Source organism: Chelonia mydas, chromosome 14, assembly GCF_015237465.2.
Source record: "Chelonia mydas isolate rCheMyd1 chromosome 14, rCheMyd1.pri.v2, whole genome shotgun sequence".
Taxonomy (NCBI): domain Eukaryota; kingdom Metazoa; phylum Chordata; order Testudines; family Cheloniidae; genus Chelonia; species Chelonia mydas.
The window spans coordinates 43,765,658-43,787,634 of record NC_051254.2 but is presented as its reverse complement, the minus strand read 5'-3'; the positions used below and the strand labels follow the sequence as shown (position 1 = coordinate 43,787,634).

The 21,977-nt window shown below is 62.4% G+C and overlaps 2 protein-coding genes and 1 long non-coding RNA gene across 3 annotated transcripts in view; 2 read left to right on the top strand and 1 right to left on the bottom strand.

Moving 5' to 3' along the window:
• Positions 1–10,203, top strand: part of LOC122462819 (PGC-1 and ERR-induced regulator in muscle protein 1-like) — a gene marked incomplete at its 3' end in the record, with an annotated part of 33,993 nt that extends 23,790 nt beyond the window's left edge. Inside the window, exon 5 of the mRNA XM_043527629.1 lies at positions 10,178–10,203. Within this exon, the coding sequence (XP_043383564.1) occupies positions 10,178–10,203 (26 nt within the window). The remainder of the gene's footprint in view (positions 1–10,177) is intronic.
• Positions 4,133–8,185, bottom strand: LOC122462844. Its single transcript, XR_006285683.1, has 2 exons — positions 7,838–8,185; positions 4,133–5,894 (listed from the first exon to the last, which is right to left on the bottom strand). It is a non-coding gene; the product is annotated as an uncharacterized LOC122462844 (long non-coding RNA).
• Positions 10,204–10,225: 22 nt separating the features above from the next.
• LOC102931955 (class I histocompatibility antigen, F10 alpha chain) lies at positions 10,226–20,676 on the top strand. Its single transcript, XM_037913741.2, has 8 exons — positions 10,226–10,365; positions 13,630–13,890; positions 15,429–15,704; positions 15,873–16,145; positions 16,971–17,225; positions 19,304–19,420; positions 19,900–19,932; positions 20,323–20,676. The coding sequence occupies exons 1-8, from the start codon at positions 10,308–10,310 to the stop codon at positions 20,379–20,381; spliced, it is 1,332 nt and encodes a 443-aa protein (XP_037769669.1). The 5' UTR covers positions 10,226–10,307; the 3' UTR covers positions 20,382–20,676.
• Positions 20,677–21,977: the final 1,301 nt, after the last annotated feature.

Here is a 21,977-nt window from a genome sequence, read left to right as displayed (position 1 = left end):
CACCCTCATCCTCCTCCCCGCACAGACCCCTCCCCACACCCCCCATCTCCCCACAGACCCCTCCCCACCCTCCCATCCCTCCATACCCCTCCCCCCACCCCTCCATCCCTCCCCCCACAGACCCCTCCCCACACCCCTTCCCTCATCCCCCATCTCCCCACAGACCCCTCCCCACACCCCTCCATCCCTCCCCCCACAGACCCCTCCCCACACCCCTTCCCTCATCCCCCATCTCCCCACAGGCCCCTCCCCACCCCCCATATCCCTCCCCTCCTCCCCCCATCTCCCCAGACCCCTCCCCACACCCCCCATCCCTCCCCCCACAGACCCCTCCCCACACCCCCCATCTCCCCACAGACCCCTCCCCACCCTCCCATCCCTCCATACCCCTCCCCACACCCCTTCCCTCATCCCCCATCTCCCCACAGACCCCTCCCCACACCCCTCCATTCCTCCCCCCACAGACCCTTCCCCACACCCCTCCAACCATCCCTCCCCTCATCCCCCCATCCCCACACAGACCCCTCCTCTGACCATCCCTCCATCCACCACCCCCTCTGTCTCAGTCTCTCCATCCGTCCGTCTGCCCCCCTCTGTCTCGGTCTCTCCGTCTGTCTGTCTGCCCCCCCTCCCGTCTCGGTCTCTCCATCCGTCTGTCTCTCTCTGTCCCGGTTCATTCACGCCTCTCTCGCTGTGTTTACCCTGCAGGCAGCACCTAACGCCCCGGGCACCGAGACCCCTGGCTCCAGCCCCCCAGCCCCAGTGGAGGATCCCGACTCATCCTGTCTGTCGCCCCCCAGCTTAGCCACCCCTCCCCATGGGGTTTCGATCCATGGGACCGAGACGGAACATGTCTCCGTGCCAGCCGGGCACCGCAGCGAGGACGGCTCAGACCAGATCCCCCATGGAGCCTGTACGGCCCAGCACCTCCTGCACCCCTCCCCCCACTGTGGCTGTATATACTGGGGCCTATAGATGGCTATAGAGACCTCCCCTTCCCAACTCCAAGTGATGCAAGTAGGACGAAATAACGATATAATGACCTGATTGCTGGCCTCAAGCCCCAGCCCAAATTAGAGCCGACGACACTGTATAGACCAGCGGGCCAATACAGAGATATAAGGACCTGAATACAGATCCCCTACACACCCCATTCTCAACTTCTCAATGCCGAGCTCCAGAGCCCATACAGGCTGCCCCCCACTTTTGCACACCACACTTGTATACTGGGGCTATAGGTGGATATAGGGACCAGACCCTGCCACCCCGTCCAGAGAGAGAGCCCCTGAGACCACAAGGACTGCCCCCCATGCATCCGCTGTGTATAGCAGGGCCCTTAAAGGGCTAGAGGAACCCCAGGATAGACCCCCATCCCCACAGACTTGGAGTCCTCTGCCCTGTACAGCTCAGCGGGGCAATACAGGGATATAACGATCTGATCAGACCCCTAGCCTCTCCCCAGCCCCCCAGATCCCTCAGCACTGGGGGATGTGCCCAAATCCCCACCCCCTGGTACAATCCCACTCCCCCCACCAGGGGTCACCCTAGACCAGGGCTCCCTCCTGGGTCATCAGACGATTCCCCCATTACTCACCCAGCCACCCCTCACGCCTGGCAGCCAACACCCCCTCTTCCCCCCCCGCCCCCGCCGTTACCCCCTCCTCCTCCCAGGCAGGCAGAACATCCTCACACCCCCGCCTGGCAGACAGGCCCTGGCACTCTCCACACTGGGGTGGGGCGCGGGCAGGGCTATAGGGAGTGGGTGCCCGATTGAGGGTGCTGACCGCGTGTGGTGTATACGGAGAGGGTGGCTGTTGTAATCTGCTGCCCCCCCCCATTAAAGATCCTCTCTGGTGCAGCAGGGAATGCTCTGTGGATGGCTGCACTGGTTCCTCCCCACCCAGAGATCGAACCCAGGAGTCCTGGCTCCCAGCCCCCCCTGCTCTAACCCACTAGCCCCGACTCCCCTTTCAGAGCTGGGATAGAACCCAGGAGTCCTGGCTCCCAGCCCCCCCTGCTCTAACCCACTAGCCCCCACTCCCCTTTCAGAGCTGAGGAGAGAACCCAGGAGTCCAGGCTCCCAGCCCCCCCTGCTGTAACCCACCAGACAGGGGCGGCAGGTTTGTATAATTTTTGGTGGTGCCCAGAACAGGTCCAAGTTGGGCCCCCCCCCACCTCCCTAAGGGTCTGGGAGGAAGTTTGGGTATGAGAGGGAGGAGGCGTCGGGCTCTGGGAGGGCGTTTGGGTGCAGGGTGTGGGATCTGGGTTGGGGCAGGGGGTTGGGGGGGCAGGAGCAGATGTGGGGGGCAGGCTCTGGGAGGGAGTTGGGGGGGCGGGGTCTGGGCTGGGGCAGGGGGTTGGGGTGAGGGGGACGGGCTCTGGGCGGGAGTTGGGGTGCAGCAGGGGGCTCAGGCCTGGGGCTGAGGGTTGGGGTGCAGGGTGTGAGGGCTCTGGCTGGGGGTGCGGGCTCTGGGGTGGGGCAGGGCCGGGGATGAGGAGTTTGGGGGCAGGCAGGCTGCGCCGGGGATGGGGCCAGAGAGGAGGACTCCCCCCAGCCCTCTCCCTGCCGGCAGCAGTGAGCTCTGGGGGAGGGGCCCCCCTCTCCCCCCCGCCAGCACACTGACCCCCACCACTGCCACTGCACGTGCTCCATGGGCCCCTCCCAGGTCCAGGAAGCCCCCTCGCCTCCCCTGCGCTGGGGTGGGGGCTGCCATCACGTGTGGCCACCTCCCCTGCTGCTGCCCCTCACTGGGGGTGGGGGATGGGGCTTCCCCATTGCCCAGCATGGGGCAGGAGCAGTGACTGCGGGCGGGGGGTGCAGGTTGTCATTGCACTCACCCAAGCTCCAGCTGCTCAGGTCCAGGAAGCCCCCCCCCCCCGTCTCCCCTGTGGTGGGGGGGTGCTGGGGGGGGCACCATCACATGTGGCCTCCTCCCTTGCTGCAGCCTGCGGCCCCTCACCGTAGCCCCAGCATGGGGCAGGAGCTGTGACTGCGGGGTGGGGGGGAATCACAGGGTCAGACCTCACTGTAGCCCCAGCATGGGGCAGGAGCGGTGACTGCGGGGTGGGGGGGATCACAGGGTCAGACACTCACCGTAGCCCCAGCATGGGGCAGGAGCGGTGACTGCGGGGTGGGGGGGGGTCACAGGGTCAGACACTCACCATAGCCCCAGCATGGGGCAGGAGCGGTGACTGTGGGGTGGGGGGGATCACAGGGTCAGACACTCACCGTAGCCCCAGCATGGGGCAGGAGCAGTGACTGCGGGGTGGGGGGGGGATCACAGGGTCAGACACTCACCGAAGCCCCAGCATGGGGCAGGAGCAGTGACTGCGGGGTGGGGGGGGGATCACAGGGTCAGACACCGAAGCCCCAGCATGGGGCAGGAGCAGTGACTGCGGGGTGGGGGGGGGGTCACAGGGTCAGACACTCACCGAAGCCCCAGCATGGGGCAGGAGCGGTGACTGCGGGGTGGGGGGGGATCACAGGGTCAGACACTCACCGAAGCCCCAGCAAGGGGCAGGAGCGGTGACTGCGGGGTGGGGGGGGGGTCACAGGGTCAGACACTCACCGAAGCCCCAGCATGGGGCAGGAGCAGTGACTGCGGGGTGGGGGGGGATCACAGGGTCAGACACTCACTGTAGCCCCAGCATGGGGCAGGAGCAGTGACTGCGGGGTGGGGGGGGGATCACAGGGTCAGACACCGAAGCCCCAGCATGGGGCAGGAGCAGTGACTGCGGGGTGGGGGGGATCACAGGGTCAGACACTCACTGTAGCCCCAGCCGCTGCTCAGGTGAGTGAGGTGCGCTCCAGACGTCTCCTGGCCTGAAGCCCCCCCGGCAGCGCCTCCTGCTGGGTCCCGGGGCGGGGGGGGCTGCCAAGATGCCTCCCGAGGACTCCTTAGGTCCAGCCACCGCCTCCGGTGCTGTAGCCTTGCCTGAGGGCCCGTCTTCGCTGGCGACTCGTTAGCGTGGCTCGTGGAGCGTGTCCCAGTGCTGGACCGTGCTGCGCTCGGGGGGGGGGTGTCCCCCCCAAGCGAGAAAGTTGCGGCGCTGTGAAGCGCCCGCGTGGACAAGCCCTTTGGGCTGCGTTCTTGTCAGCTGCTGGAAATGGCCCACCTTGATTATCACTACAAAAGGTGTCCCCCCCCCCCCACCGCTAGGAATAGCTCACCTCACCTGATCACTCTCGTTACCGTGTGTACGGCAACACCCCTTGTTTCCTGTTCTCTGTGTATATAAATCTCCCCCCTGTATTGTCCACTGCAGGCACCCGATGAAGTGGGCTGTAGCTCATGAAAGCTTAGGCTCAAATAAATTGGTTAGTCTCTAAGATGCCACGAGTCCTCCTGTTCTTTATTCTGGATGTTGTGGCAAGTCACAGAAGTTTCCCTTTCTGTATCATGCTCCGTTCTTGGCCTCTGCAACACCCTGTGGCAGAGAGTTCCACAGGCCAGTCCCATGTGCGTCCTTTTGTTGGGTGTGAGTAGGTGGGAACTTGCCCCCTTTCAGTTCCACGGGGGGCTGGTCTACACCACGCAGCTTTTAGCGACAAGGGTGTGTCGACTAAACGTTGGAGTGTGTAAACGCACTTTGTTGGCACTTTGGCCGATAAAATACTTCCAGTCCCGTGAGCGGCATTTGCTTTGGCGGCAGGAGAGTGCTCCTGCCGAAAAAGCTGCGTTCACACTCCCACTTGCCAAGGCAAAACGTTTGTCTTTTGGGGAGGGGGGCGGCTTTTTTAAGCACCCGTGAAAGATAAAGGTTTTGTTGACAGCTTGGTAGTGTAGACAAGCCCTGAGCGTCCCCTTGTCCTTGTGTCCTGACACAGGGAGAACACAAGCCGGCAACAGCCAGGAATAACTAGTCTGGGTGTTTTTGTGGCTCACAAGAGTCCAGCGTCTTTGTGACTCTCTGTCAGTTCCCGGCCCGTGACAGTGGCAGTGAGTTCCACAGGCTGAGCTGGGAGAGGGTCACCCCGGGGTGCACCATCCAGCGAAGGAAGCAAGGGTTTGTGGGGTGCTAAAAGCTGTTGGTCGAGCTCCGCCTCTCAGCCCTTCGTTGCAAGGCGCGGCCTGGCTTTGCTGGGCTCTGCTACCAGGGAAGGGCAGGGCCCGGGGTGGGAAGCAGAAGGCCTGCCGTCCCGGGGCCTCCGTCCTGCCCCGCAGCAGGCTCCTCAGGGTGGCCACGCCCGCCCCCTGCAGGGACTGCTTTGCAAACAGGGTCCAGGTGTGACCGGCCTCCCGGTAGAGCGTCTCGTTGAGGGCTCCTGGTGCCAGCGGCGCCCACGCGGATTGGCCCACGCCGCCCTCTCCAGGACGAGGAAATCCTGCCCGTCGAAAGCAAAGCGAAAGGGCCCTCGCACGGGGGTGTCCCCGTCCAGCGCACAGTTCACGTGGAGCTGCAGGGTGTGGATCCATGAGGGAGAGACAGGGAGGAAAAACGGTGCAGGATATTTTCTAATCGTTGGTACATCTACAGCTCCGGCCCCTCCCCATCCCTATGCACGTATCCCCATCACCCCACGCAACAGGGCTGGGCCATTGTCCCTGGGTCACAGATGGGGAAACTGAGGCCAGCGATACAGAGTGACTGGGCCCAGCTCACACAGGGCATCGCGTGCACCCCGGCACTGCCGCAGGGAGCCCATCACTCCTGATCTAAGTCCAGAACGGAGTATCCAGCCTCCACAGAGAATCCCCCATGTCCCTGGGACTTCTTCCTTAAGTATCTTGTGCCAAGAGCCTGTTCTACCCACTCGCTCTTGGGTTTCGTCTCTCGTGTGTCGCTGCCGTAGGAGGCGAATTCGAGATTCTCCACTTTGCTAAGCATGAAGAACCTGTAAGTCACGCCCGGCTCGTTCAGCCCGGTGATCAGGATGTCCAAGGTGTGGGGCTCTGGACCAGCAGGAAAGACAAGTTAAGGGCCCTCTTAACCCTTTATCCAGGGGAGGAGGAGTTTGCTCGCATGGCTCAGGCTGAGCCCCCACCTCCAATCACACCCCTATTCTTAACCCCCCTCTGCTACCCCTAGTGATAGGGCTTGCAGAGTCAGTGGAAAAGGGGATGCAGCAGCCATGGGGGTCAGAGCAGTGGGGCAGGACTGTCCCCAAACCTCACCCACAATGCCAGAAAAACCAGAGGCTTCTGCTAAAATGTTCAGCGGTGACATACTGAGAAATGTCAGTGTGTTCCATCACCATCATTAGGGTTCAGAGTTAACATACCCATTGAGATGAATGGGGCAGCTCAGTCCTTGCAGGGCTATTGGCTCAGGCTGGCTGTAGCCAGTGAGAAACCCTCCCCCACTCCATTAAGGTCACAGCTGGGAGGTTTTTATAGCCATTGGAAGAGCCAGGAGTTTTACTGTATTTTGAAATGAGAGCTGAGATTGAACCTGGGGGAGCTGCCAGAGAAGGGCTGTCACTGCCAGTGTCCCATGGGCCTGCTCAGTCCAGACCCCCTGGGGAAGGGGGGCATTAGAGGCAGAGGAGCAGAGCCCCCGGGAGAGAGAAACCCCTGAGCTGAGGGGGAGTTGGGTGACCACTGGTGCACTACGGCACATGGGGGGTCGAAGATGCCCTCTGCAGAGTGGCACAAAGCCGCCTCCGGAGGGCCAGAGAACACAGCTGGGGCGGCCAACAGGGGCTGAAGTGGATGAGGGACAGTTTGGTGGTTAGGGGGCCAGGCTGGGACTCCGACGGGTGCCAGAGCCCTTAACTCTGCCCTCTCTGAGGATGCCGGGGGCTACAGGTGCTAACTGCAGGGGCACGGCTATTTTAAAGGCTGCAGCCACAGGTGGGCAGTGTGTCTCGTACGGCCCCTGCCCGCCCTGCTACCACGGGGACGCGAGGCCCAGCGTAGGCGAGTGCGGACAGGCCAGACCCGACCCGGCTCTCTACAGGCCCGAGCGCGACCTCCCTCGTCTCCACTGCTGGGTGTGGCAGACCTGCGTCCCGCTGCCTCCCCCCGCCAGAGCCTCCCACCCCGCGGTGCGGACACAGCCTGCCTTTCCCGGCGGCCCACAGAACCGACTGGCCGCCACCAGGCCAGACGCGGCCTAAGAGATCCCTGCGTGGGCACAAGGCCTCGGTGGGGAGAACAGGAGCAAAAGTTCCTGAGTTGAGGAGCGGGATTAACCACTGCGCTGATGTCATGGAGACTGCAGCGTTATCCTGCGGGTCACAACTCGGCCACCTCTTCCCGGGGCGTAGGAGGCCAGCACACGGCACCTCCCTGGCCCCAGGGCCACCCCCAACCACATGTCAGGGTCCTTCTCCAAGAGTCTCTGGCACGAGGGCTTGTCGCAGCCCCCCTCCCCACCCCCCATGCCTTCCCGGAGCCAGCCACAGTGTGACAGGTGGGGCCTGCCTTACTTCCCCCTCCTTCAGTCCCCGGAGCGAGCCACATTGCCCATCCGTTCTGCCCCAGGCCAGACCCCCATCCGTCCTGCCCGCTCAGGGGTGGACCCAGGCCCCTGGCAGAGGCCAGGAAGAGCCCTGTGTCCAGGCAGCTTTTAACCGCATCCCCAGGTCTGTTCTCCCTCTGCCGGTCCCCTGCCCGAGAGCTCCCACGCCCTGGCCCCCGCCAGCCAGCCTCCACACCTCCTCACGACCGCTCCATCACATCCTGCACCCCAGGGCTGCCCCGAGCGGGGTCCCCGCGGCCCGTCACCCCAGCCCTCGTCGCCCGCCAGCCCTGCCCCTGCTGGGCACCCCAGACCCACCCTCTGCCCAAGGGTGCAGCCTGCCCCGGCTCAGCTGGACGCCCCCTTAGCTAGGGGCAGCTGGTGGGTCCAGCCAGTCCCAACCCCCAGCTCCGTCTCTAAACCAGCTTTGCACCTGCAGGTCCATCCACTGCAGCTGTGCTCTCTGGGCCCTGCTTCTCAACTCCTGCCAGTCCCCGTGACGGCTCTTCGAAAGCAGGTCACCAGCCATGTCACAGGGCTGGAGCCGGGGGTGCTCTCCGGAGCTGCGGGACTCTTCCTGACCCAGCTTTCTCACACTCCCAAGTCAACCGTCAAACTGAGACAGAAACCGAGCCAGGGAAGTGTTGGTCTGCCAGGAGACAGCGTGGCCGGGTCACCAGTGCAGCTGTGGGAATAAAGGAGTTTCTGGGCCTCCGGCACTTTCAAAAAAGACGTGTCGAGGGCTGAACCAAAACCGAAATTTTTCAGTGACTCAGGCGAGGGAAGAATTCATTCCAAGGGACACAAAGGTTTTGTTCCGTCCCAAACAGAACGAGTTGTTTAGATTCCGAGCTTTTTAAAATGATTTTCATGTTTTTGGGACATTTCAAAAGAAAAAATAATTTTGAAACAACCGCCCCCCCCCACAAAAGTTGCGTTTTTGGAGGGGAGCATTTGGCTACATCGACACAAACTCACCAAATGTTTGCGTAGCCAAAGCTGCTTTTTTGGCTGAAAAAACATGTTGGTTGCAAAATTCTCGCCAGGCTCGGGTGAGAAGGTGCCGAGAGGCGGAGGGGCCCGCGGGAAGGACAGTCTCATCCCGCTGGGAAAGTCACCTGGCCCCAGGTCGGAGCCCCCCACCCCCGCCGCGTCTGAGCCAAAGGCTGCAAACATTCAGGGTTGTAAAATCCTCCCCTTCGGTCCCAGGTCTGTCTGGGAGCCACGGTGCCGGCCTCGTTATTTACCCAGCCCCGCGTCCCCCCAGGCGATCTCTGGGCTGGTGCCCAGCCTGGCCTGGGGCTGGAGAACCGCCGAGCGCCCGCTGTGCCGGAGCATGGGAGAGGGAAGGAAGGCGACACCTCAATCAATCCACGGCCTTGCCTGGCTCCCACTCTTGTCTCGCTCCCAGCAGACGGGGGGCAGGAGGTGGGTCGGACAGCTCTGCCTTTGGGTACCGGGCCTCAGCCCCGCCTCGCCCCCTCCTGTTCCCGCCCGTGCTCACCAGCGGCTGCAGCCCCAGGAGGCCCCAGCAGGGCCCCAGAGCCAGAGGCAGGCCCATGGAGGGGTCCAGCCTTGGGGAAGGCACGAGCGGCCCAGCTCGGGGCATCGGCCCGGTTCAGGCTGTGAGCAGGAACGGGGAGTGGGCGGTAAATCAAACGGGTTTATTACCAGGCTGTGTTCAATACACACTCTGCCCTCGGCAGCCCAGCCCAGGCCCACACAGCCAGCGGGGTGGCCAGCTGTGGTTGGCCGTGTTCCTGGAGGTGCCATCACATGACGTAATCTTCAATGAAAGATTAATTTGTAATTCTTGGAGACTCCAGGAGTCCCCGGCGCCCGCTGCTGCCCACCGGGCCCCTCGCTGCGCCGCGGGGGTGTCGATGGGGGGTGCCACCAGCCGCAGGTCTCGGGAGTTGGGCGACGCCCTGGCACTTGTGGACTTTGACTGGTGCGCGCCCAGGCTGAGCGGGTACCGGGAGCCAGGCTCCCTGCGGCTCGGTGCCAGGTTTGGTGCTGCGATGTCCCCAGGGCCTCTGGGTCACAGCTGCCACCTGCCTCCCCGCGGCATGGGGGGCTGGGGGGCAGGCCGCTCGCAGGCGGCTCCGTGACACCGGGCCCTGCTCGGCGCCCGCGGCCAGGTGCGGGGCAGGGGCGCGGGGGGAACCCTGGCGGTTTTCTCAGCCCCACAGAGCGAGTCCAGCCAATCAGAGACCAGGGGCTTTGGCAGCCAGGGGGATGGAGGCCACGGATTGGGTGGAGGCCTGATTGCGATCAGGAGGAGACAAGCAGGTGTTGGGCCCCTCAGCGAGGCAGGAAGCTCCCCGGGGTGGGGGCTGCTGCTAGGAGCATGAACTTCAGTGTATGGGAACGTATCCCAACGGGCCCATCTACCCTGGTATCCCGCCCTGTCCCCACTGCCCCGGATCGAACCCACCGGCCCATCTACCCGTGTGGGGAAGGGAACTGGGGGGCCCTGCCCAGGGTGAATGGGCCACACAGAACCCCCTGGTGGGGGAGAATGGGGGTCCCTGGTATACGGGTAATGGGGCACACACCGAACCCCAGGAGGGGAAGGAAACAGGGGACCGTGGTATGGGTGGAATGGGGCACACAGAAACCCCAGGTCAGGGGAATGAGAGCTGAGGGGTGCAGGGATGCCGGGGCCCGTGGGGGGAGGGAGGCCGTGCGCCCCCCGAATTGGCTGATGGGCGGCGGGGGGATGAGCCCCCCGCGCTCACCTGCAGCAGGCGGTTCCGCCGGCCGCGCGGAGCTCCGCCCAGAGATCCCGCCCGGCGGCCCCGTTGGCCGGGGCCGGCCCCACGTGTGACCGGGGCGGGCTGGGCGCCGGCTGGGCTAGCGGGCTCTCCCCTGCCGCTGTGGGCAGACCCGGCCGCGGCGCCATGGCGCTGGCCCTCGCCCTGGGGCTGTGCTGGGGGGCGCTGGCGGCGGCGGCGGGGGGTAAGTGGGGCGCGGGGGGGACGGACGCTGGGGGACGAGCAGACCCGGGAGAGAAACGCCCCGCGGGGCCGGTCCCGTCCCGTCGGCGGGTCAGGCGCGGGGGACGCTGCGCTGGGGCCGGCCGTGGGAGAGCGCGGCTGGCCCGGGACCGGGGGTCCCTCCCCGCAGGGCGCGGCCGGGACGCTGGCCCAGGGCGGGGGAACGGGGCCAGGGGCCGGGGCCTGTGGGGAGTCGCCGAGAGCCGCTGCGGGGGCGCGGCTGGGGTGGGGGACGGGACTGGCTGGGACCCTCCGGCAGCCCCTGGCTAAGGGGGCACAGGGTGGGTCCGGGGCGCTCAGCAGGGGCGGGGCTGGCGGGCGAAGGGGGCTGGGGGTGACGGGCAGCGGGGACCCCGCTGGGGCAGGCCTGGGGTGGGGGTTGTGCGGGGGGCGCGGCGCTGTGGAGACTGGCCGGTGGGGCGGGGGACTGGCATCGGGGCCCGGGAGCTCTGGGGCGGGGGACTGGCATCGGGGCCGGGAGCTCTGGGGCGGGGGACTGGCAGAGGGAGGACCGGCCTGGGAGCCGCTGCCCTAACTCAGAAAGAACAGGGGGACTCGTGGCACCTGAGAGACGAACCCATTTACCTGAGCGTCCGCTCTCCTGAGCGACAGCCCGCTGCATGGCCGCGTTCAGTGGAAAATACAGGGGGAGATTTATATACCCAGAGCACAGGAAACCCGGGGGGTTCCCGTACACACGGTAAGGAGAGCGATCAGTGAGGTGAGCTATTACCAGCGGGGGGGACCTTTTGTAGCAATGATCAAGGTGGGCCATTTCCAGCAGTTGACAGGAACCTCTGAGGAAGGGGGTGGGGTGGGGGAATAAACCTGGGGAAATAGTTTTACTTTGTGTAATGACCCATCCACTCCCAGTCTTGATTCAAGCCTAAGTTAATTGTATCCAGTTTGCAAAGTAATTCCAACTCAGCAGTCTCTCGCTGGAGTCTGTTTTTGAAGTTTTTTTGTTGAAGAATTGCCACTTTTAGGTCTGTAATCGAGTGACCAGAGATTGAAGTGTTCTCCGACTGGTTTTTGAATGTTATAATTCTTGACATCTGATTTGTGTCCGTTTATTCTTTTACATAGAGACTGTCCAGTTTGACCAATGTACATGGCAGAGGGGCATTGCTGGCACATGATGGCATAGATCACATTGGTAGATGCGCAGGTGAACGAGCCTCTGATAGTGTGGCTGATGTTGTTAGGCCCTGTGATGGTGTCCCCTGAATAGATATGTGGGCACAGCTGGCAACGGGCTCTGTTGCAAGGATAGGTTCCTGGGTTAGTGGTTCTGTTGTGTGGTGTGTGGTTGCTGGTGAGTATTTGCTTCAGGTTGGGGGGCTGTCTGTAGGCAAGGACTGGCCTGTCTCCCAAGATCTGTGAGAGTGTTGGGTCATCCTTCAGGATAGGTTGTAGATCCTTAATAATGTGTTGGAGGGGTTTTAGTTGGGGGCTGAAGGTGACGGCTGTGGCGTTCTGTTATTTTCTTTGTTGGGCCTGTCCTGTAGCAGGTGACTTCTGGGTTTATATACCAGTTGGAGAACACTTCAATCTCTCTGGTCGCTCGATTACAGACCTAAAAGTGGCAATTCTTCAACAAAAAAACTTCAAAAACAGACTCCAAGGAGAGACTGCTGAGTTGGAATTAATTTGCAAACTGGATACAATTAACTTAGGCTTGAGTAGAGACTGGGAGTGGGTGGGTCATTACACAAAGTGAAACTATTTCCCCGGGTTTATTCCCCCTCCTGCTGTTCTTGTAAAGTGCTGGAAATGGCACACCTTGATTATCACTATCAAAGGTTCCCCTCCCTCCCCCCTCTCCAGCTGATAATAGCTCACCTCACCTGATCACTCTGGTTACCGTCTGTCTGGCAACACCCCTTGTTTCCTGTTCTCTGGCTATATAAATCTCCCCCCTGTATTTTCCACTGAATGTGTCCGATGAAGTGAGCTGTAGCTCACGAAAGCTTAGGCTCAAATAAATTTGTTCATCTCTAAGGTGCCACAAGTCCTCCTGTTCTTTTTACGGATACAGACTAACACGGCTGCTGCTCTGAAACCTGCCTCTCACTCGTGTCCCGTTGGGGTGCGGCCGGCTGCTGGAGGGTGGGGGGGGCTGTGACAAGCCCTAGCGCCAGAGAGGCTTGGAGAAGGACCCCGACATGTGGCTGGGGGTGGCCCAGGGGTCAGGGAGGTGCCATGTGCTGGCCTCCTGACAACCCGGGAAGAGGTGGCCGAGCTGTGACCCGCAGGATAACGCTGCTCATGTCACAGAGTCGGGACAAGGGTTAATCCGTCTATCTTCAGACAGGAACTCCTGCTCCCCCCGGACCCCCAACACCTTTAGCACGTAGAGAAAATCAGCCGGTGCCCCTGCAGTTGGTGTGTGTAGCACCCGGCATTCACAGAGGGGGCAGAGTTAAGGGCGTTGGCACCTGTCGGAGTCCCAACCTGGCCCCCTAACCACCAAACTGTCCCTCATCCACTTCAGCCCCGGCTGTGTTCTCTGGCCCTCCGGAGGCGGCTTTGTGCCACTCCACAGAGGGCGTCTTCGACCCCCACCACGTGCCGTAGTCACCCAACTCCCCCTCAGCCCAGGGGCTTTCTCTCTCCCAGGGGCTCTGCTCCTCTGCCTCTAATGCCCCCCTTCCCCAGGGGGTCTGGACTGAGCAGGCCCATGGGGGCACTGGCAGTGACAGCCCTTCTCTGGCAGCTCCCTCAGGTTCTTCCCATTCTCCGCTCCCATTTCTAACTACAATAAAACTCCTGGCCCTGTAACTCTGGGCCAAGAAAACCTCCCAGCTGTCACCCCTGACAGGAGGGTTTCTCACTGGATACAGCCAGCCTGAGACAACAGCCCTGCGAGGGCTGAGCTGCCCCATTCATCTCAATGGGTGTGTTAACTCTGAATCCTAATGATGGAAATGGTACACATTGACATTGCTCAGTATGTCACCACTGAACATTTTAGCAGAAGCCTCTGGTTTTTCTGGCATTATGGGTGAGGCTTGGGGACAGCCCTGCCCCACTGCTCTGACCCCCATGGCTGCTGCATCCTCTTTTCCACTGATTCTCTGCAAGCCCTATCGCTCGGGGTAGCAGAGGGGGGTTAAGAATGGGGTGTGACTGGAGATGGGGGCTCAGCCTGACCCATGGGGGCAAACCCTCCTCCCCTGGGTAAAGGGATAAGAGGGTCCTTAACTTGTCTTTCCCGCTGGTCCAGAGCCCCACAGCTTGGACGTCCTGATCACCGGGCTGAACGAGCTGGGCGGGACTCACAGGTTCTTCATGCTCGCCAAGCTGGACGGTCTGGAGCTCGCCTCCTACAGCAGCGACACCCGAGAGCTGAAACCCCTGAAGGAGTGGGCGGTGCAGGCCGTTGGCGTGAGATATTTAAGGAAGAAGACCGAGGAGTTCAGGCTCTACGAGGCCATCTCCCGAGTGGTGACTCACCGGTGGATGGCGCAGCACAACCAGACCGGCGGTGAGCGCTGCCCCCGCGCCGAGCTCCCAGCGCCCACAACCTCACCGCCGGCAGCCCCAGGGCGCGGGAACCTGCACCAGCTTTCCAGCCCTGATTGGCTGCCCTTCCCCGCTGCCCCGCCTCCGGGGGTAGAGCAGCCAATCAGGGCAGCGGCAGGAGCGTGGCCGAGTTTTTGCTCCCTAGAGTCAGGTCTCTGTGGCCAGAGGCTGGCTGGGAGCCAGGCCCCGGGACGGGGAGGGGGATCTGTGCAGTGACTTATCCCACTCTGTAGGTACCCGCGTGTCACGGACTCACAGATCGTGCCCACTCTTGGCCCCGTGGGGGGGTGCCCCTTTCAGTGCGACAGCCCTTCTCCCAGGGGTCCACTCTCTCTCTCTTGGGGTTAAGCCCCTCCACCTCCTGGAGCCGCACCTCTCTGAGCTAAAGCATGCCTGTCTCTGCCGTGGGCCCCCTCAGGGCGTCCCCTCGCTCTGAACCCCCCAGGGCCTCCACCCCCCCGAAGGGGATGATGCCCCCCTGTTCTCTAGGCTGGAGTGACTCTTATCTAGCGTAAAACAGGAAGGGTTATTGAGCGTCTGAACCCAGCACGGGAAACTCTCCAGGCCTCAGACCTGGCCTCCCTCAGCCCAGCACATCCCAGTCTCCCCTGCATCCGGGGGGGCTCTGCCTGCTCCCTCTCTCCAGCCCCAAGCCCCCCTGCTTCCCAGCTGGGCGTCTGATCTCACCGGCCCAAGCCCCTCCACCCCCCCGTCCATTGTCTCCTCTCCAGGTAAACAGGGTCCTAAACAGGGTCCCCTGGGCCTCCTCTCCTCTCTTCACAGCCCATTGTCCCCCCACTGGCCAGACTGGGCTGGGACTCCTGAGCCAGGTCACCAGTCGCTGGGGTCTCCATTCTCCACGCCTGCGGTTGGGGTCCCAAGTTCCCTCCCTGGTCCTCTGTAACAACAAACTCCCTCTCCCATCACCTCGTTAAGCCCGTAGCACCGAGGGAAACTGAGTCCCACCCCCTCTGCATGCAACCCATTCACAAAACCAAGAAAATCCCCCATAGGAAACAAGGAAAAACAAGAAACTCCCCCACTTTGTCACACCGCGTGGGCCGGGATTTCCGAGTGCAGACGGAGCTTGAATCCCAGCCGCCCCGAGCGAGAGCTGGTGGCTGCAGCGAGACAGACTCAAAGGGGCTAATTTTAACCGGGAGTAACTCCCGCTGGGATCAGCTCAGCCAGGGGCGCAGGGGATTCTCCGCAGAGGCCGGACACCCCGTTCTGGACTTAGATCGGGAGCGATGGGCTCTCTGCGGGATGCACCCGACGCCCTGTGTGAGCTGGGCCCGGTCACTCTGTATCGCTGGCCTCAGTTTCCCCATCTGTGACCCAGGGACAATGGCCCAGCCCTGTGGCAGAGGGTGATGGGATACGTGTGTTAGGGATGGGGAGGGGCTCAGGTCCTGCAGTGACTGGGACGGGCAGGGGCCGTAGATGTACTGGCACTTAGACAATATCCTGCACCGTTTTTCCTCCCTGTCTCTCCCCCAGGGATCCACACCCTGCAGCTCCACGTGAACTGTGCGCTGGACGGGGACACCCCCGTGCGAGGCCACTTTCGCTTTGCTTTCGACGGGCAGGATTTCCTCGTCCTGGAGAGAAACCAATCCACGTGGGTGCCGCTGGCGCCCGGAGCCCTCAACGAGACGCTCTACTGGGACGCCGGTCACAGCTGGACCCTGTTTGCAAAGGAGTTCCTGCAGGAGGAGTGCGTGGCCACCCTGAGGAGCCTGCTGCGGGGCGGGACGGAGGCCCTGGGACGGCAGGGTGAGTCCGAGCAGCCGGCTGCACGGGCCGGAGGGAACCGCCGGCTGATGATGGAGCTGTGAGCGCCCCTCTCTCGCTCCCGTGGCCGCGAGTCCTCAGGGCTTTGCAGACTGCTCCGCCCTGGCTCAGGGCTGATTGCACCCCACTGACGTGTTCCCCACCCTCCAGTCCCCCCAGGGATGTCGGTGACCTACAGAGACACTCCCCATGGCTCCACCACCCTCTCCTGCCACGCCAGGGGCTTTTACCCGCGTCCCATCCGCGTCTCCTGGGTGCGGGACGGGGCGGAGATCCTGCCGCCCAGGAACGCCAGCGGGATCCTGCCCAACGCTGACGGCACCTACCAGATGCAGCAGTCCCTGGAGATCCCCCCGCGGTGGGGCCACGGCTACGCCTGCCGGGTGGAGCACAGCAGCCTGGGGGAGCCGGGGCTCACCACGGGTAAGGGGGGCAAATGGCGGAACTCGGGGGGGGGGGGGGGGCAGGGATGTCCCCTGTGGGGCAGCGCCCCCCAGGAGCGGGCGCTCCACAGCGGTGTCTGTGTGGCTTGATTTGCACCAGACAGCGCCTTGCACCGGTGTGAGTAGTGCCCTTCGAAAAGCATCTCCGGGAGCCCCTAGCGTGGATGTCCTGAGACGGGGCTCCCCACCGCCGCCCCCCCTTTGGGGCTGCAGCCGAGGGCTAAGCTGGGGAAGCCCCTCGCTCCCCCGTGGGGTGTCTCCGAGCCATGCCAGGCCGAAGGTGCCTCTCCTCCTTGGCGGGTCAGTCCCCCGGGGGCAGTAACGTGGTGAAGACAAACGTCCGAGGCGTGGACGGAGTCGCTAATTGTGCCCCCTTCCGCCACGCCCGGGGTGGTGTTCGTGGCTGTGATGTTCCCTTTCGCTGCTTCCGCTCCGCGGGGCTGACAGGGCAGCTCATGGTGCTAAAACCGTGGGGCAGTCACGGCCCGAGCGCCGGTTCTGGGGGCAGCGGGGCCGCGAGGGGAGCGGGGCAGCCCGGGGCTGCAGGGCTGAACCTCCCTCGGGGTCTGGGAGCGGAGCTACATCCGTTCCCCCCTTTGCCGGCCGTTCGGCTCGGTATAAGGCCGCTGGGACGTGTCGCTCTCTAAGCCTTGGGTGTAAACACGTCCGTGTCCTGTAACCACTGAAATGGGGGGGTTGGAGGCGGCGCGTCCCCCTCGGTCCAGGCACCAAGGACTTAACAGTCAGAGCAGAACAAATTTACTGTGTGGCCTTTTCTCTCCCCCACGCCCGCCCCGCCCCACAGGTCTCCCCGAGGTCTCGGTTTCCCGCAGAGACGCCCCTGACGGCTCCGCCACCCTCTCCTGCCGCGCCAGGGGCTTTGACCCACATCCCATCCGCGTCTTCTGGGTGCGGGACGGGAAGGAGACCCCGGCGCCCCCCATCAGCGACCCGTCCCAGCTCCAGAGGTCCGTGGGGATCCCACAGCAGGGCGGGGACGGGCACAGCTACTCCTGCCGAGTGCAGCACCGCGGCCTGCAGGAGGCGCTAGCGACCACGGGTAATGGGCTCTCTCGGGGCAGGGGTGGGACCCCCGCTGGCACCACCCCCCAGCGGGTCTCCAGCGTGAGCCATTGCTGAGCACGTCCGGCTGATCTCCAGCCCGGGGCAGGTACCGGAGTGATGCCCACGGACCTGGCAGCCGGAGCCAGGCCCCCCCATCGCCCATGGCCCCCACGCTGTTCCCACCCACCTACCCCCATTGGAGGTTCCCGACAGCCGGGCCTCTCAGGGACTTGGACGCCGGCCAGGTTTGCTCCCCAGCTGGGGGAATGAGACGTCTCTCCCCGCTGCCCCAAACCGCACGGGTCTGTGCCCCCGCGAGCAGCCTGCAGCAAGCTGGGTCCAGCGTCCCACGGGTCGGAGCCTCGGGCTGCAGGGGGGCTGGGACGGCTCCTTCCCAATGAACAGGAGCCTTTCACCCCGAGATCTCCAAGCTCAGCCCCCACTGGGCAGGGCTTGGCCATTACCCTGTCTCACGTTACCCGCGGGGGGAAGGCTTTTGCCTCCAGCCTGGTCGAAACTGGAGCTCGGTGTTACGTGGTTAGCCAGGAAGGAGGGAAGCTGCAGGAGTCTCTGTCAGGCACTGGCTGGGGTTCCCTCTCCCCTCGGCCGGCACAGCTGGGGCTCCAGGGCTGGGTGCTATAGCATTTAGGGGCCCAACTCCCATTGACTTCAATACCGTTACCAATCAGGGCTCAGCCCCTTTCCCCCAAGTACACTTTGCTGGCTGGACCCACCAGCTGGGAGCTGCCAGGTGTGAGGAAAAGCCGGAGGCCCGCAGTGTCTGTCAGGGACATGTACGATCCCCCTTCTCCACCCAAGATGGGGTCACATGCTTTGTTTGGGGCTCGATCCCTGTGTCCGTTCCTGAGCTGGGGCAGGTCTCTGCAGCGCGGGGCCAGCCCTGTCCATCTCCACCTATCAGGTGCTGATTTTCTACATCGCTTTTTGATGAGACATGTTTAAGGTTCCTGGTGGTTTGAGGGAATCTCTCTCGTATTCCACACGTGGCATGGAAAGTGTCTGTCTCCCTCTCCTCTGTCCCCATGGCTGCGTGTTTGCTCCTCTCTGGGGTCGGACGAGAGCTGAGCAGGAAACCATTCTCCCAGCTTTGGGGAAAAACGCTGAGATTTCCACATACTCCAGCTTTTCATCCTGCTGCAGGATGGGAGAATCTCAAACTTTCACAAACTGAAAATCCAAAGGATCTTTCTCTTCAGGTCAATGGAAACACTTTGATTTGAGAAATTTGAAATGTTTGGTTTCAGTTTTGACCTTCGATTTTTTTTTTTTTTAAAAACATTTATTTACTGTAAATTCACTTACTTGTCTCGCTGAAAAGTTGTTTTGAGCTGAGAAAGGGGATTTCACACAAAAACACTGAAACAGGACGTCTGACAATTTCAAAACTTTTCCAAAAGGGGAAATTGGTTAAAACCGACCCTTTGCCCGGAACCGTTTCTGTTTCGCAGAAGTGACGCTTTAGGATGGAAACAGTTCCAAGCAGTTCCCATCTGTGCCTTTCAGCGGAGGGAGAAGGAAACATCACATGGATGAGGGACTCTCCCGGTGTCCCTGCAACACACATGATAGGAGCAGCAGGGAGTGGGTCCAATCCAGCCCTCAGGAACTGTCCCAGGTTCCCAGCTGGGCTCTGCCCCGGCCTGTCCTCAGTGACCCCGTTGCTGGCCCCCGAGCACCCTTGGGGCAGCCCCGTGGCCCAGCTCCCCCCGACCGGGCCCTATGACTTCGGCCCCCACCTTTTGCGGCTACTGTGCGTGGGGGGGCCGGCTGAAGTCGGACTCTGTGGGGGTGTTGCCTGCCAGGGCTGCCCGGGGCTAACGGCCCATCCTGGCTCTCCCGGGGCCAGCTCAGGGCCCTGCCAGCCATGGGTGGAGATCCTAGGCCAGGCCGTCTGGTTCCAGCGTGACCCGGACCCTGGCCCTTGTCCCCCTGCCCGGGGCGGGGGGTCACTCGGCCCCCCATGGGCAGCGACACAGAGTGGGGAGGGCCCTGAGTCAGACGCCCGGTGAATCCCCCATTCGCCCCAGTGACCATCTCTCCTTGTCCCTGCAGCGCCCGGGGAGCTGGGGGGCCTGGCCCCCGGGATCCTGGCCACCCTCAGCCTTGCTGCGCTGACTGGGGCCGGTGCCGCGGTGGCTGGTTTCGTGGTGTGGAGGAAAAAGCGCTCGGGTAAGGGAGCGACCGGGGGCGGGGGAGGAGGTTCCCATCAGGCAGAACCTGGGGAGGGGCACGGAGAGGGTGCCAATCTCCTCTGGGAGGGCGGGGCGGTGCCAGGTCACGGGGCCATGGGGTGGAGTGGGTAGCCCCAGGGCAAGGGGCTGTGGCGTGGGGTGGGGCGGGTTCCTGCCTCGGCAGAGATGGGTGATGGGCTGGGCTGGGGTAGGTGGGGTCAGGATCACCGCGGGGCGGGTGTCCTTGGCTGGCTGGGGGGTAGAGTTGGGGGTCACTAGGAAGGGGGGTTCAGGTGGGGCAGGGATTGCTGGAGGGGGGCGTCCTTGGCTGGCCGGGGGCGTGGAGATGGGGGTCACTGTGACAGGGGGTTCAGGTGGGGCTGGGATTGCTGGAGGGACGGGGGGCCCCCAACCATTTCAGCCCTCCCCCCCCCGTGCCCGGTCGTGACGCGCTCGGGCTCTCTGCTTCCATTTCAGACTCCGGCAGAAGCGGCTTCACCCCGACTGCCAGTGAGTGACCCCAGGGACACAGGGACCGATTCCTTCCCCCCACCCCCGGGGACTGCCCTGCCCCAGTGCATTGTGGGTACACCGGGGGGTGGCGGGGGTCCCTCGCTGGCTGGACCCTGCCCCTGGTCTACTGGTCCCGATCACCCGCCTCATGCAGTCACCTCCCTAGAACCCAGCAGGGGCGGCCAGTCCCTCTGTGCCCACCCGGCGCCAGGCCGGCTGGGGCTGGGCTCGGGGTTAGCAGCCGCCGGAGCCGTCGTCCGTTGGGCAGGGCCCCCAGAGACTCGGTCTGGGGCTCCGGGAGCTGGGAAACCCCACGGGGTGGTGGCGAAGGGGGGTGTCACACCGTGAAATCGGGAACACGGAATAAACCTTCCTCTGTCTCCCCAGGAGAGGACCCCGCGCCCAGCCCGGACCCTGCTTGCCAACCTCAGACCACGCCTGTGTGACGGGCCGGGCGCCCAGTCACCCCACAGCCCCTGCCGGCCCGGACCCCGCCAACCAGCGTCGGACCCTGCCGGTGTGAGAGGCCGGGCGCTGCTCAGCCGGACTGGAGATAAGGCGCCAAGTTTTGCCAGTGAGGGGGATAACAGAAGCGTGGTGGAATAGTAGTCATAACCGGAGTGCGGGTATCGAAGGGTAGGTGCTGTTTAGGAAAGACCGAAACGAAGGTAAAGGTGGTGGAGCAGCATTGTACATCAATGAGGAGGTCGAATGTAAAGCAATACAAAGCGATGGAATGGATAAGACAGAGTCCGTCTGGGCAAAAATCACATGGGGGAAGAAAACTACTCGAGCCTGCCCTGGGATAGTGCTTGGGGTGTGCTAGAGACCGCCGGGATTCGACGTGAATATGGATCGAGCCCTCTTTAATGTTTTTAATGAAGTAAATACTCATGGAAACTGCGTGATCATGGGAGACTTTACCTTCCCAGATACAGACTGGAGGGCGAGTGCTAGTAATAATAATTGGGCTCAGATGTTCCTAGATGCGATAGCTGATGAATTCCTTCACCAAGTAGTTGCTGAACCAACAAGAGGGGATGCCATTTTAGATTTGGTTTTGGTGAGCAGAGAGAACCTCGTAGAAGAAATGGTTGTAGGGGATAATCTTGGTTCGAGCGATCGTGAGCTAATTCAGTTCAAACTGAACGGAAGGATAAACAAAAATAAATCTGCGACTAGGGTTTTTGATTTCAAAAGGACTGACTTTCAAAAATTAAGGACATTAGTTAGGGAAGTAGATTGGACTGAAGAACTTATGGATCTGATGGTAGAGGAGGCCTGGGATTACTTTAAGTTAGAGCTGCAGAAGCTATCGGAAGCCTGCATCCCAAGAAAGGTGAAAAAATTCATAGGCTGGAGTTGTAGACCAAGCTGGATGAGCAAGCATCTCAGAGAGGCGATTAAGAAAAAGCAGAAAGCATACAGGGAGTGGAAGATGGGAGGGATCAGCAAGGAAAGCTACCTTACTGAGGTCAGAACATGTAGGGATAAAGTGAGACAGGCTAAAAGTCAAGTAGAGTTGGTGTGACGAAGTGGGACTGTTCTTAATGTTTCCTCCGAATATTGTGGGGGTGCCTCAGTTTCCCCTATGCAGTTCTTAAGTATCTAGGGGGTGGGGTGAGGGTGTAGGATCACTGCAGAGCCCTAGAGGGCAGGTGTGTGCAGGGGTCTGGACACAGAGGATGGCCGACACCCTGTTTCCTGGCCACTGATGGCCTGGGCCCTTCCCCCCTGCAAGGTGAGAGCTAAAGGGCTGGAGAACAAAGGAATCCGGTGACCTCCTGGCCTGGGAAAGGGACAAAGCCCAGAGGAGGAGGGGCTGGAGGGAGTTTCAGTTTGGGGCTGGCTGGGGACATGAAGTGAAGTGCAGACAAGGTTGTCTGGCTCACTGCCCCCCAAAATGGACCCAGCTGAGGGGTCCTGTTCTCTGCCCTGCAAGCTCTGTGTTAGACCATGTTCCTGTCGTCTAATAAACCTCTGTTTTACTGGCTGGCTGAGAGTCCCGTCTGACTGCGGAGTTGGGGGGCAGGACCCTCTGG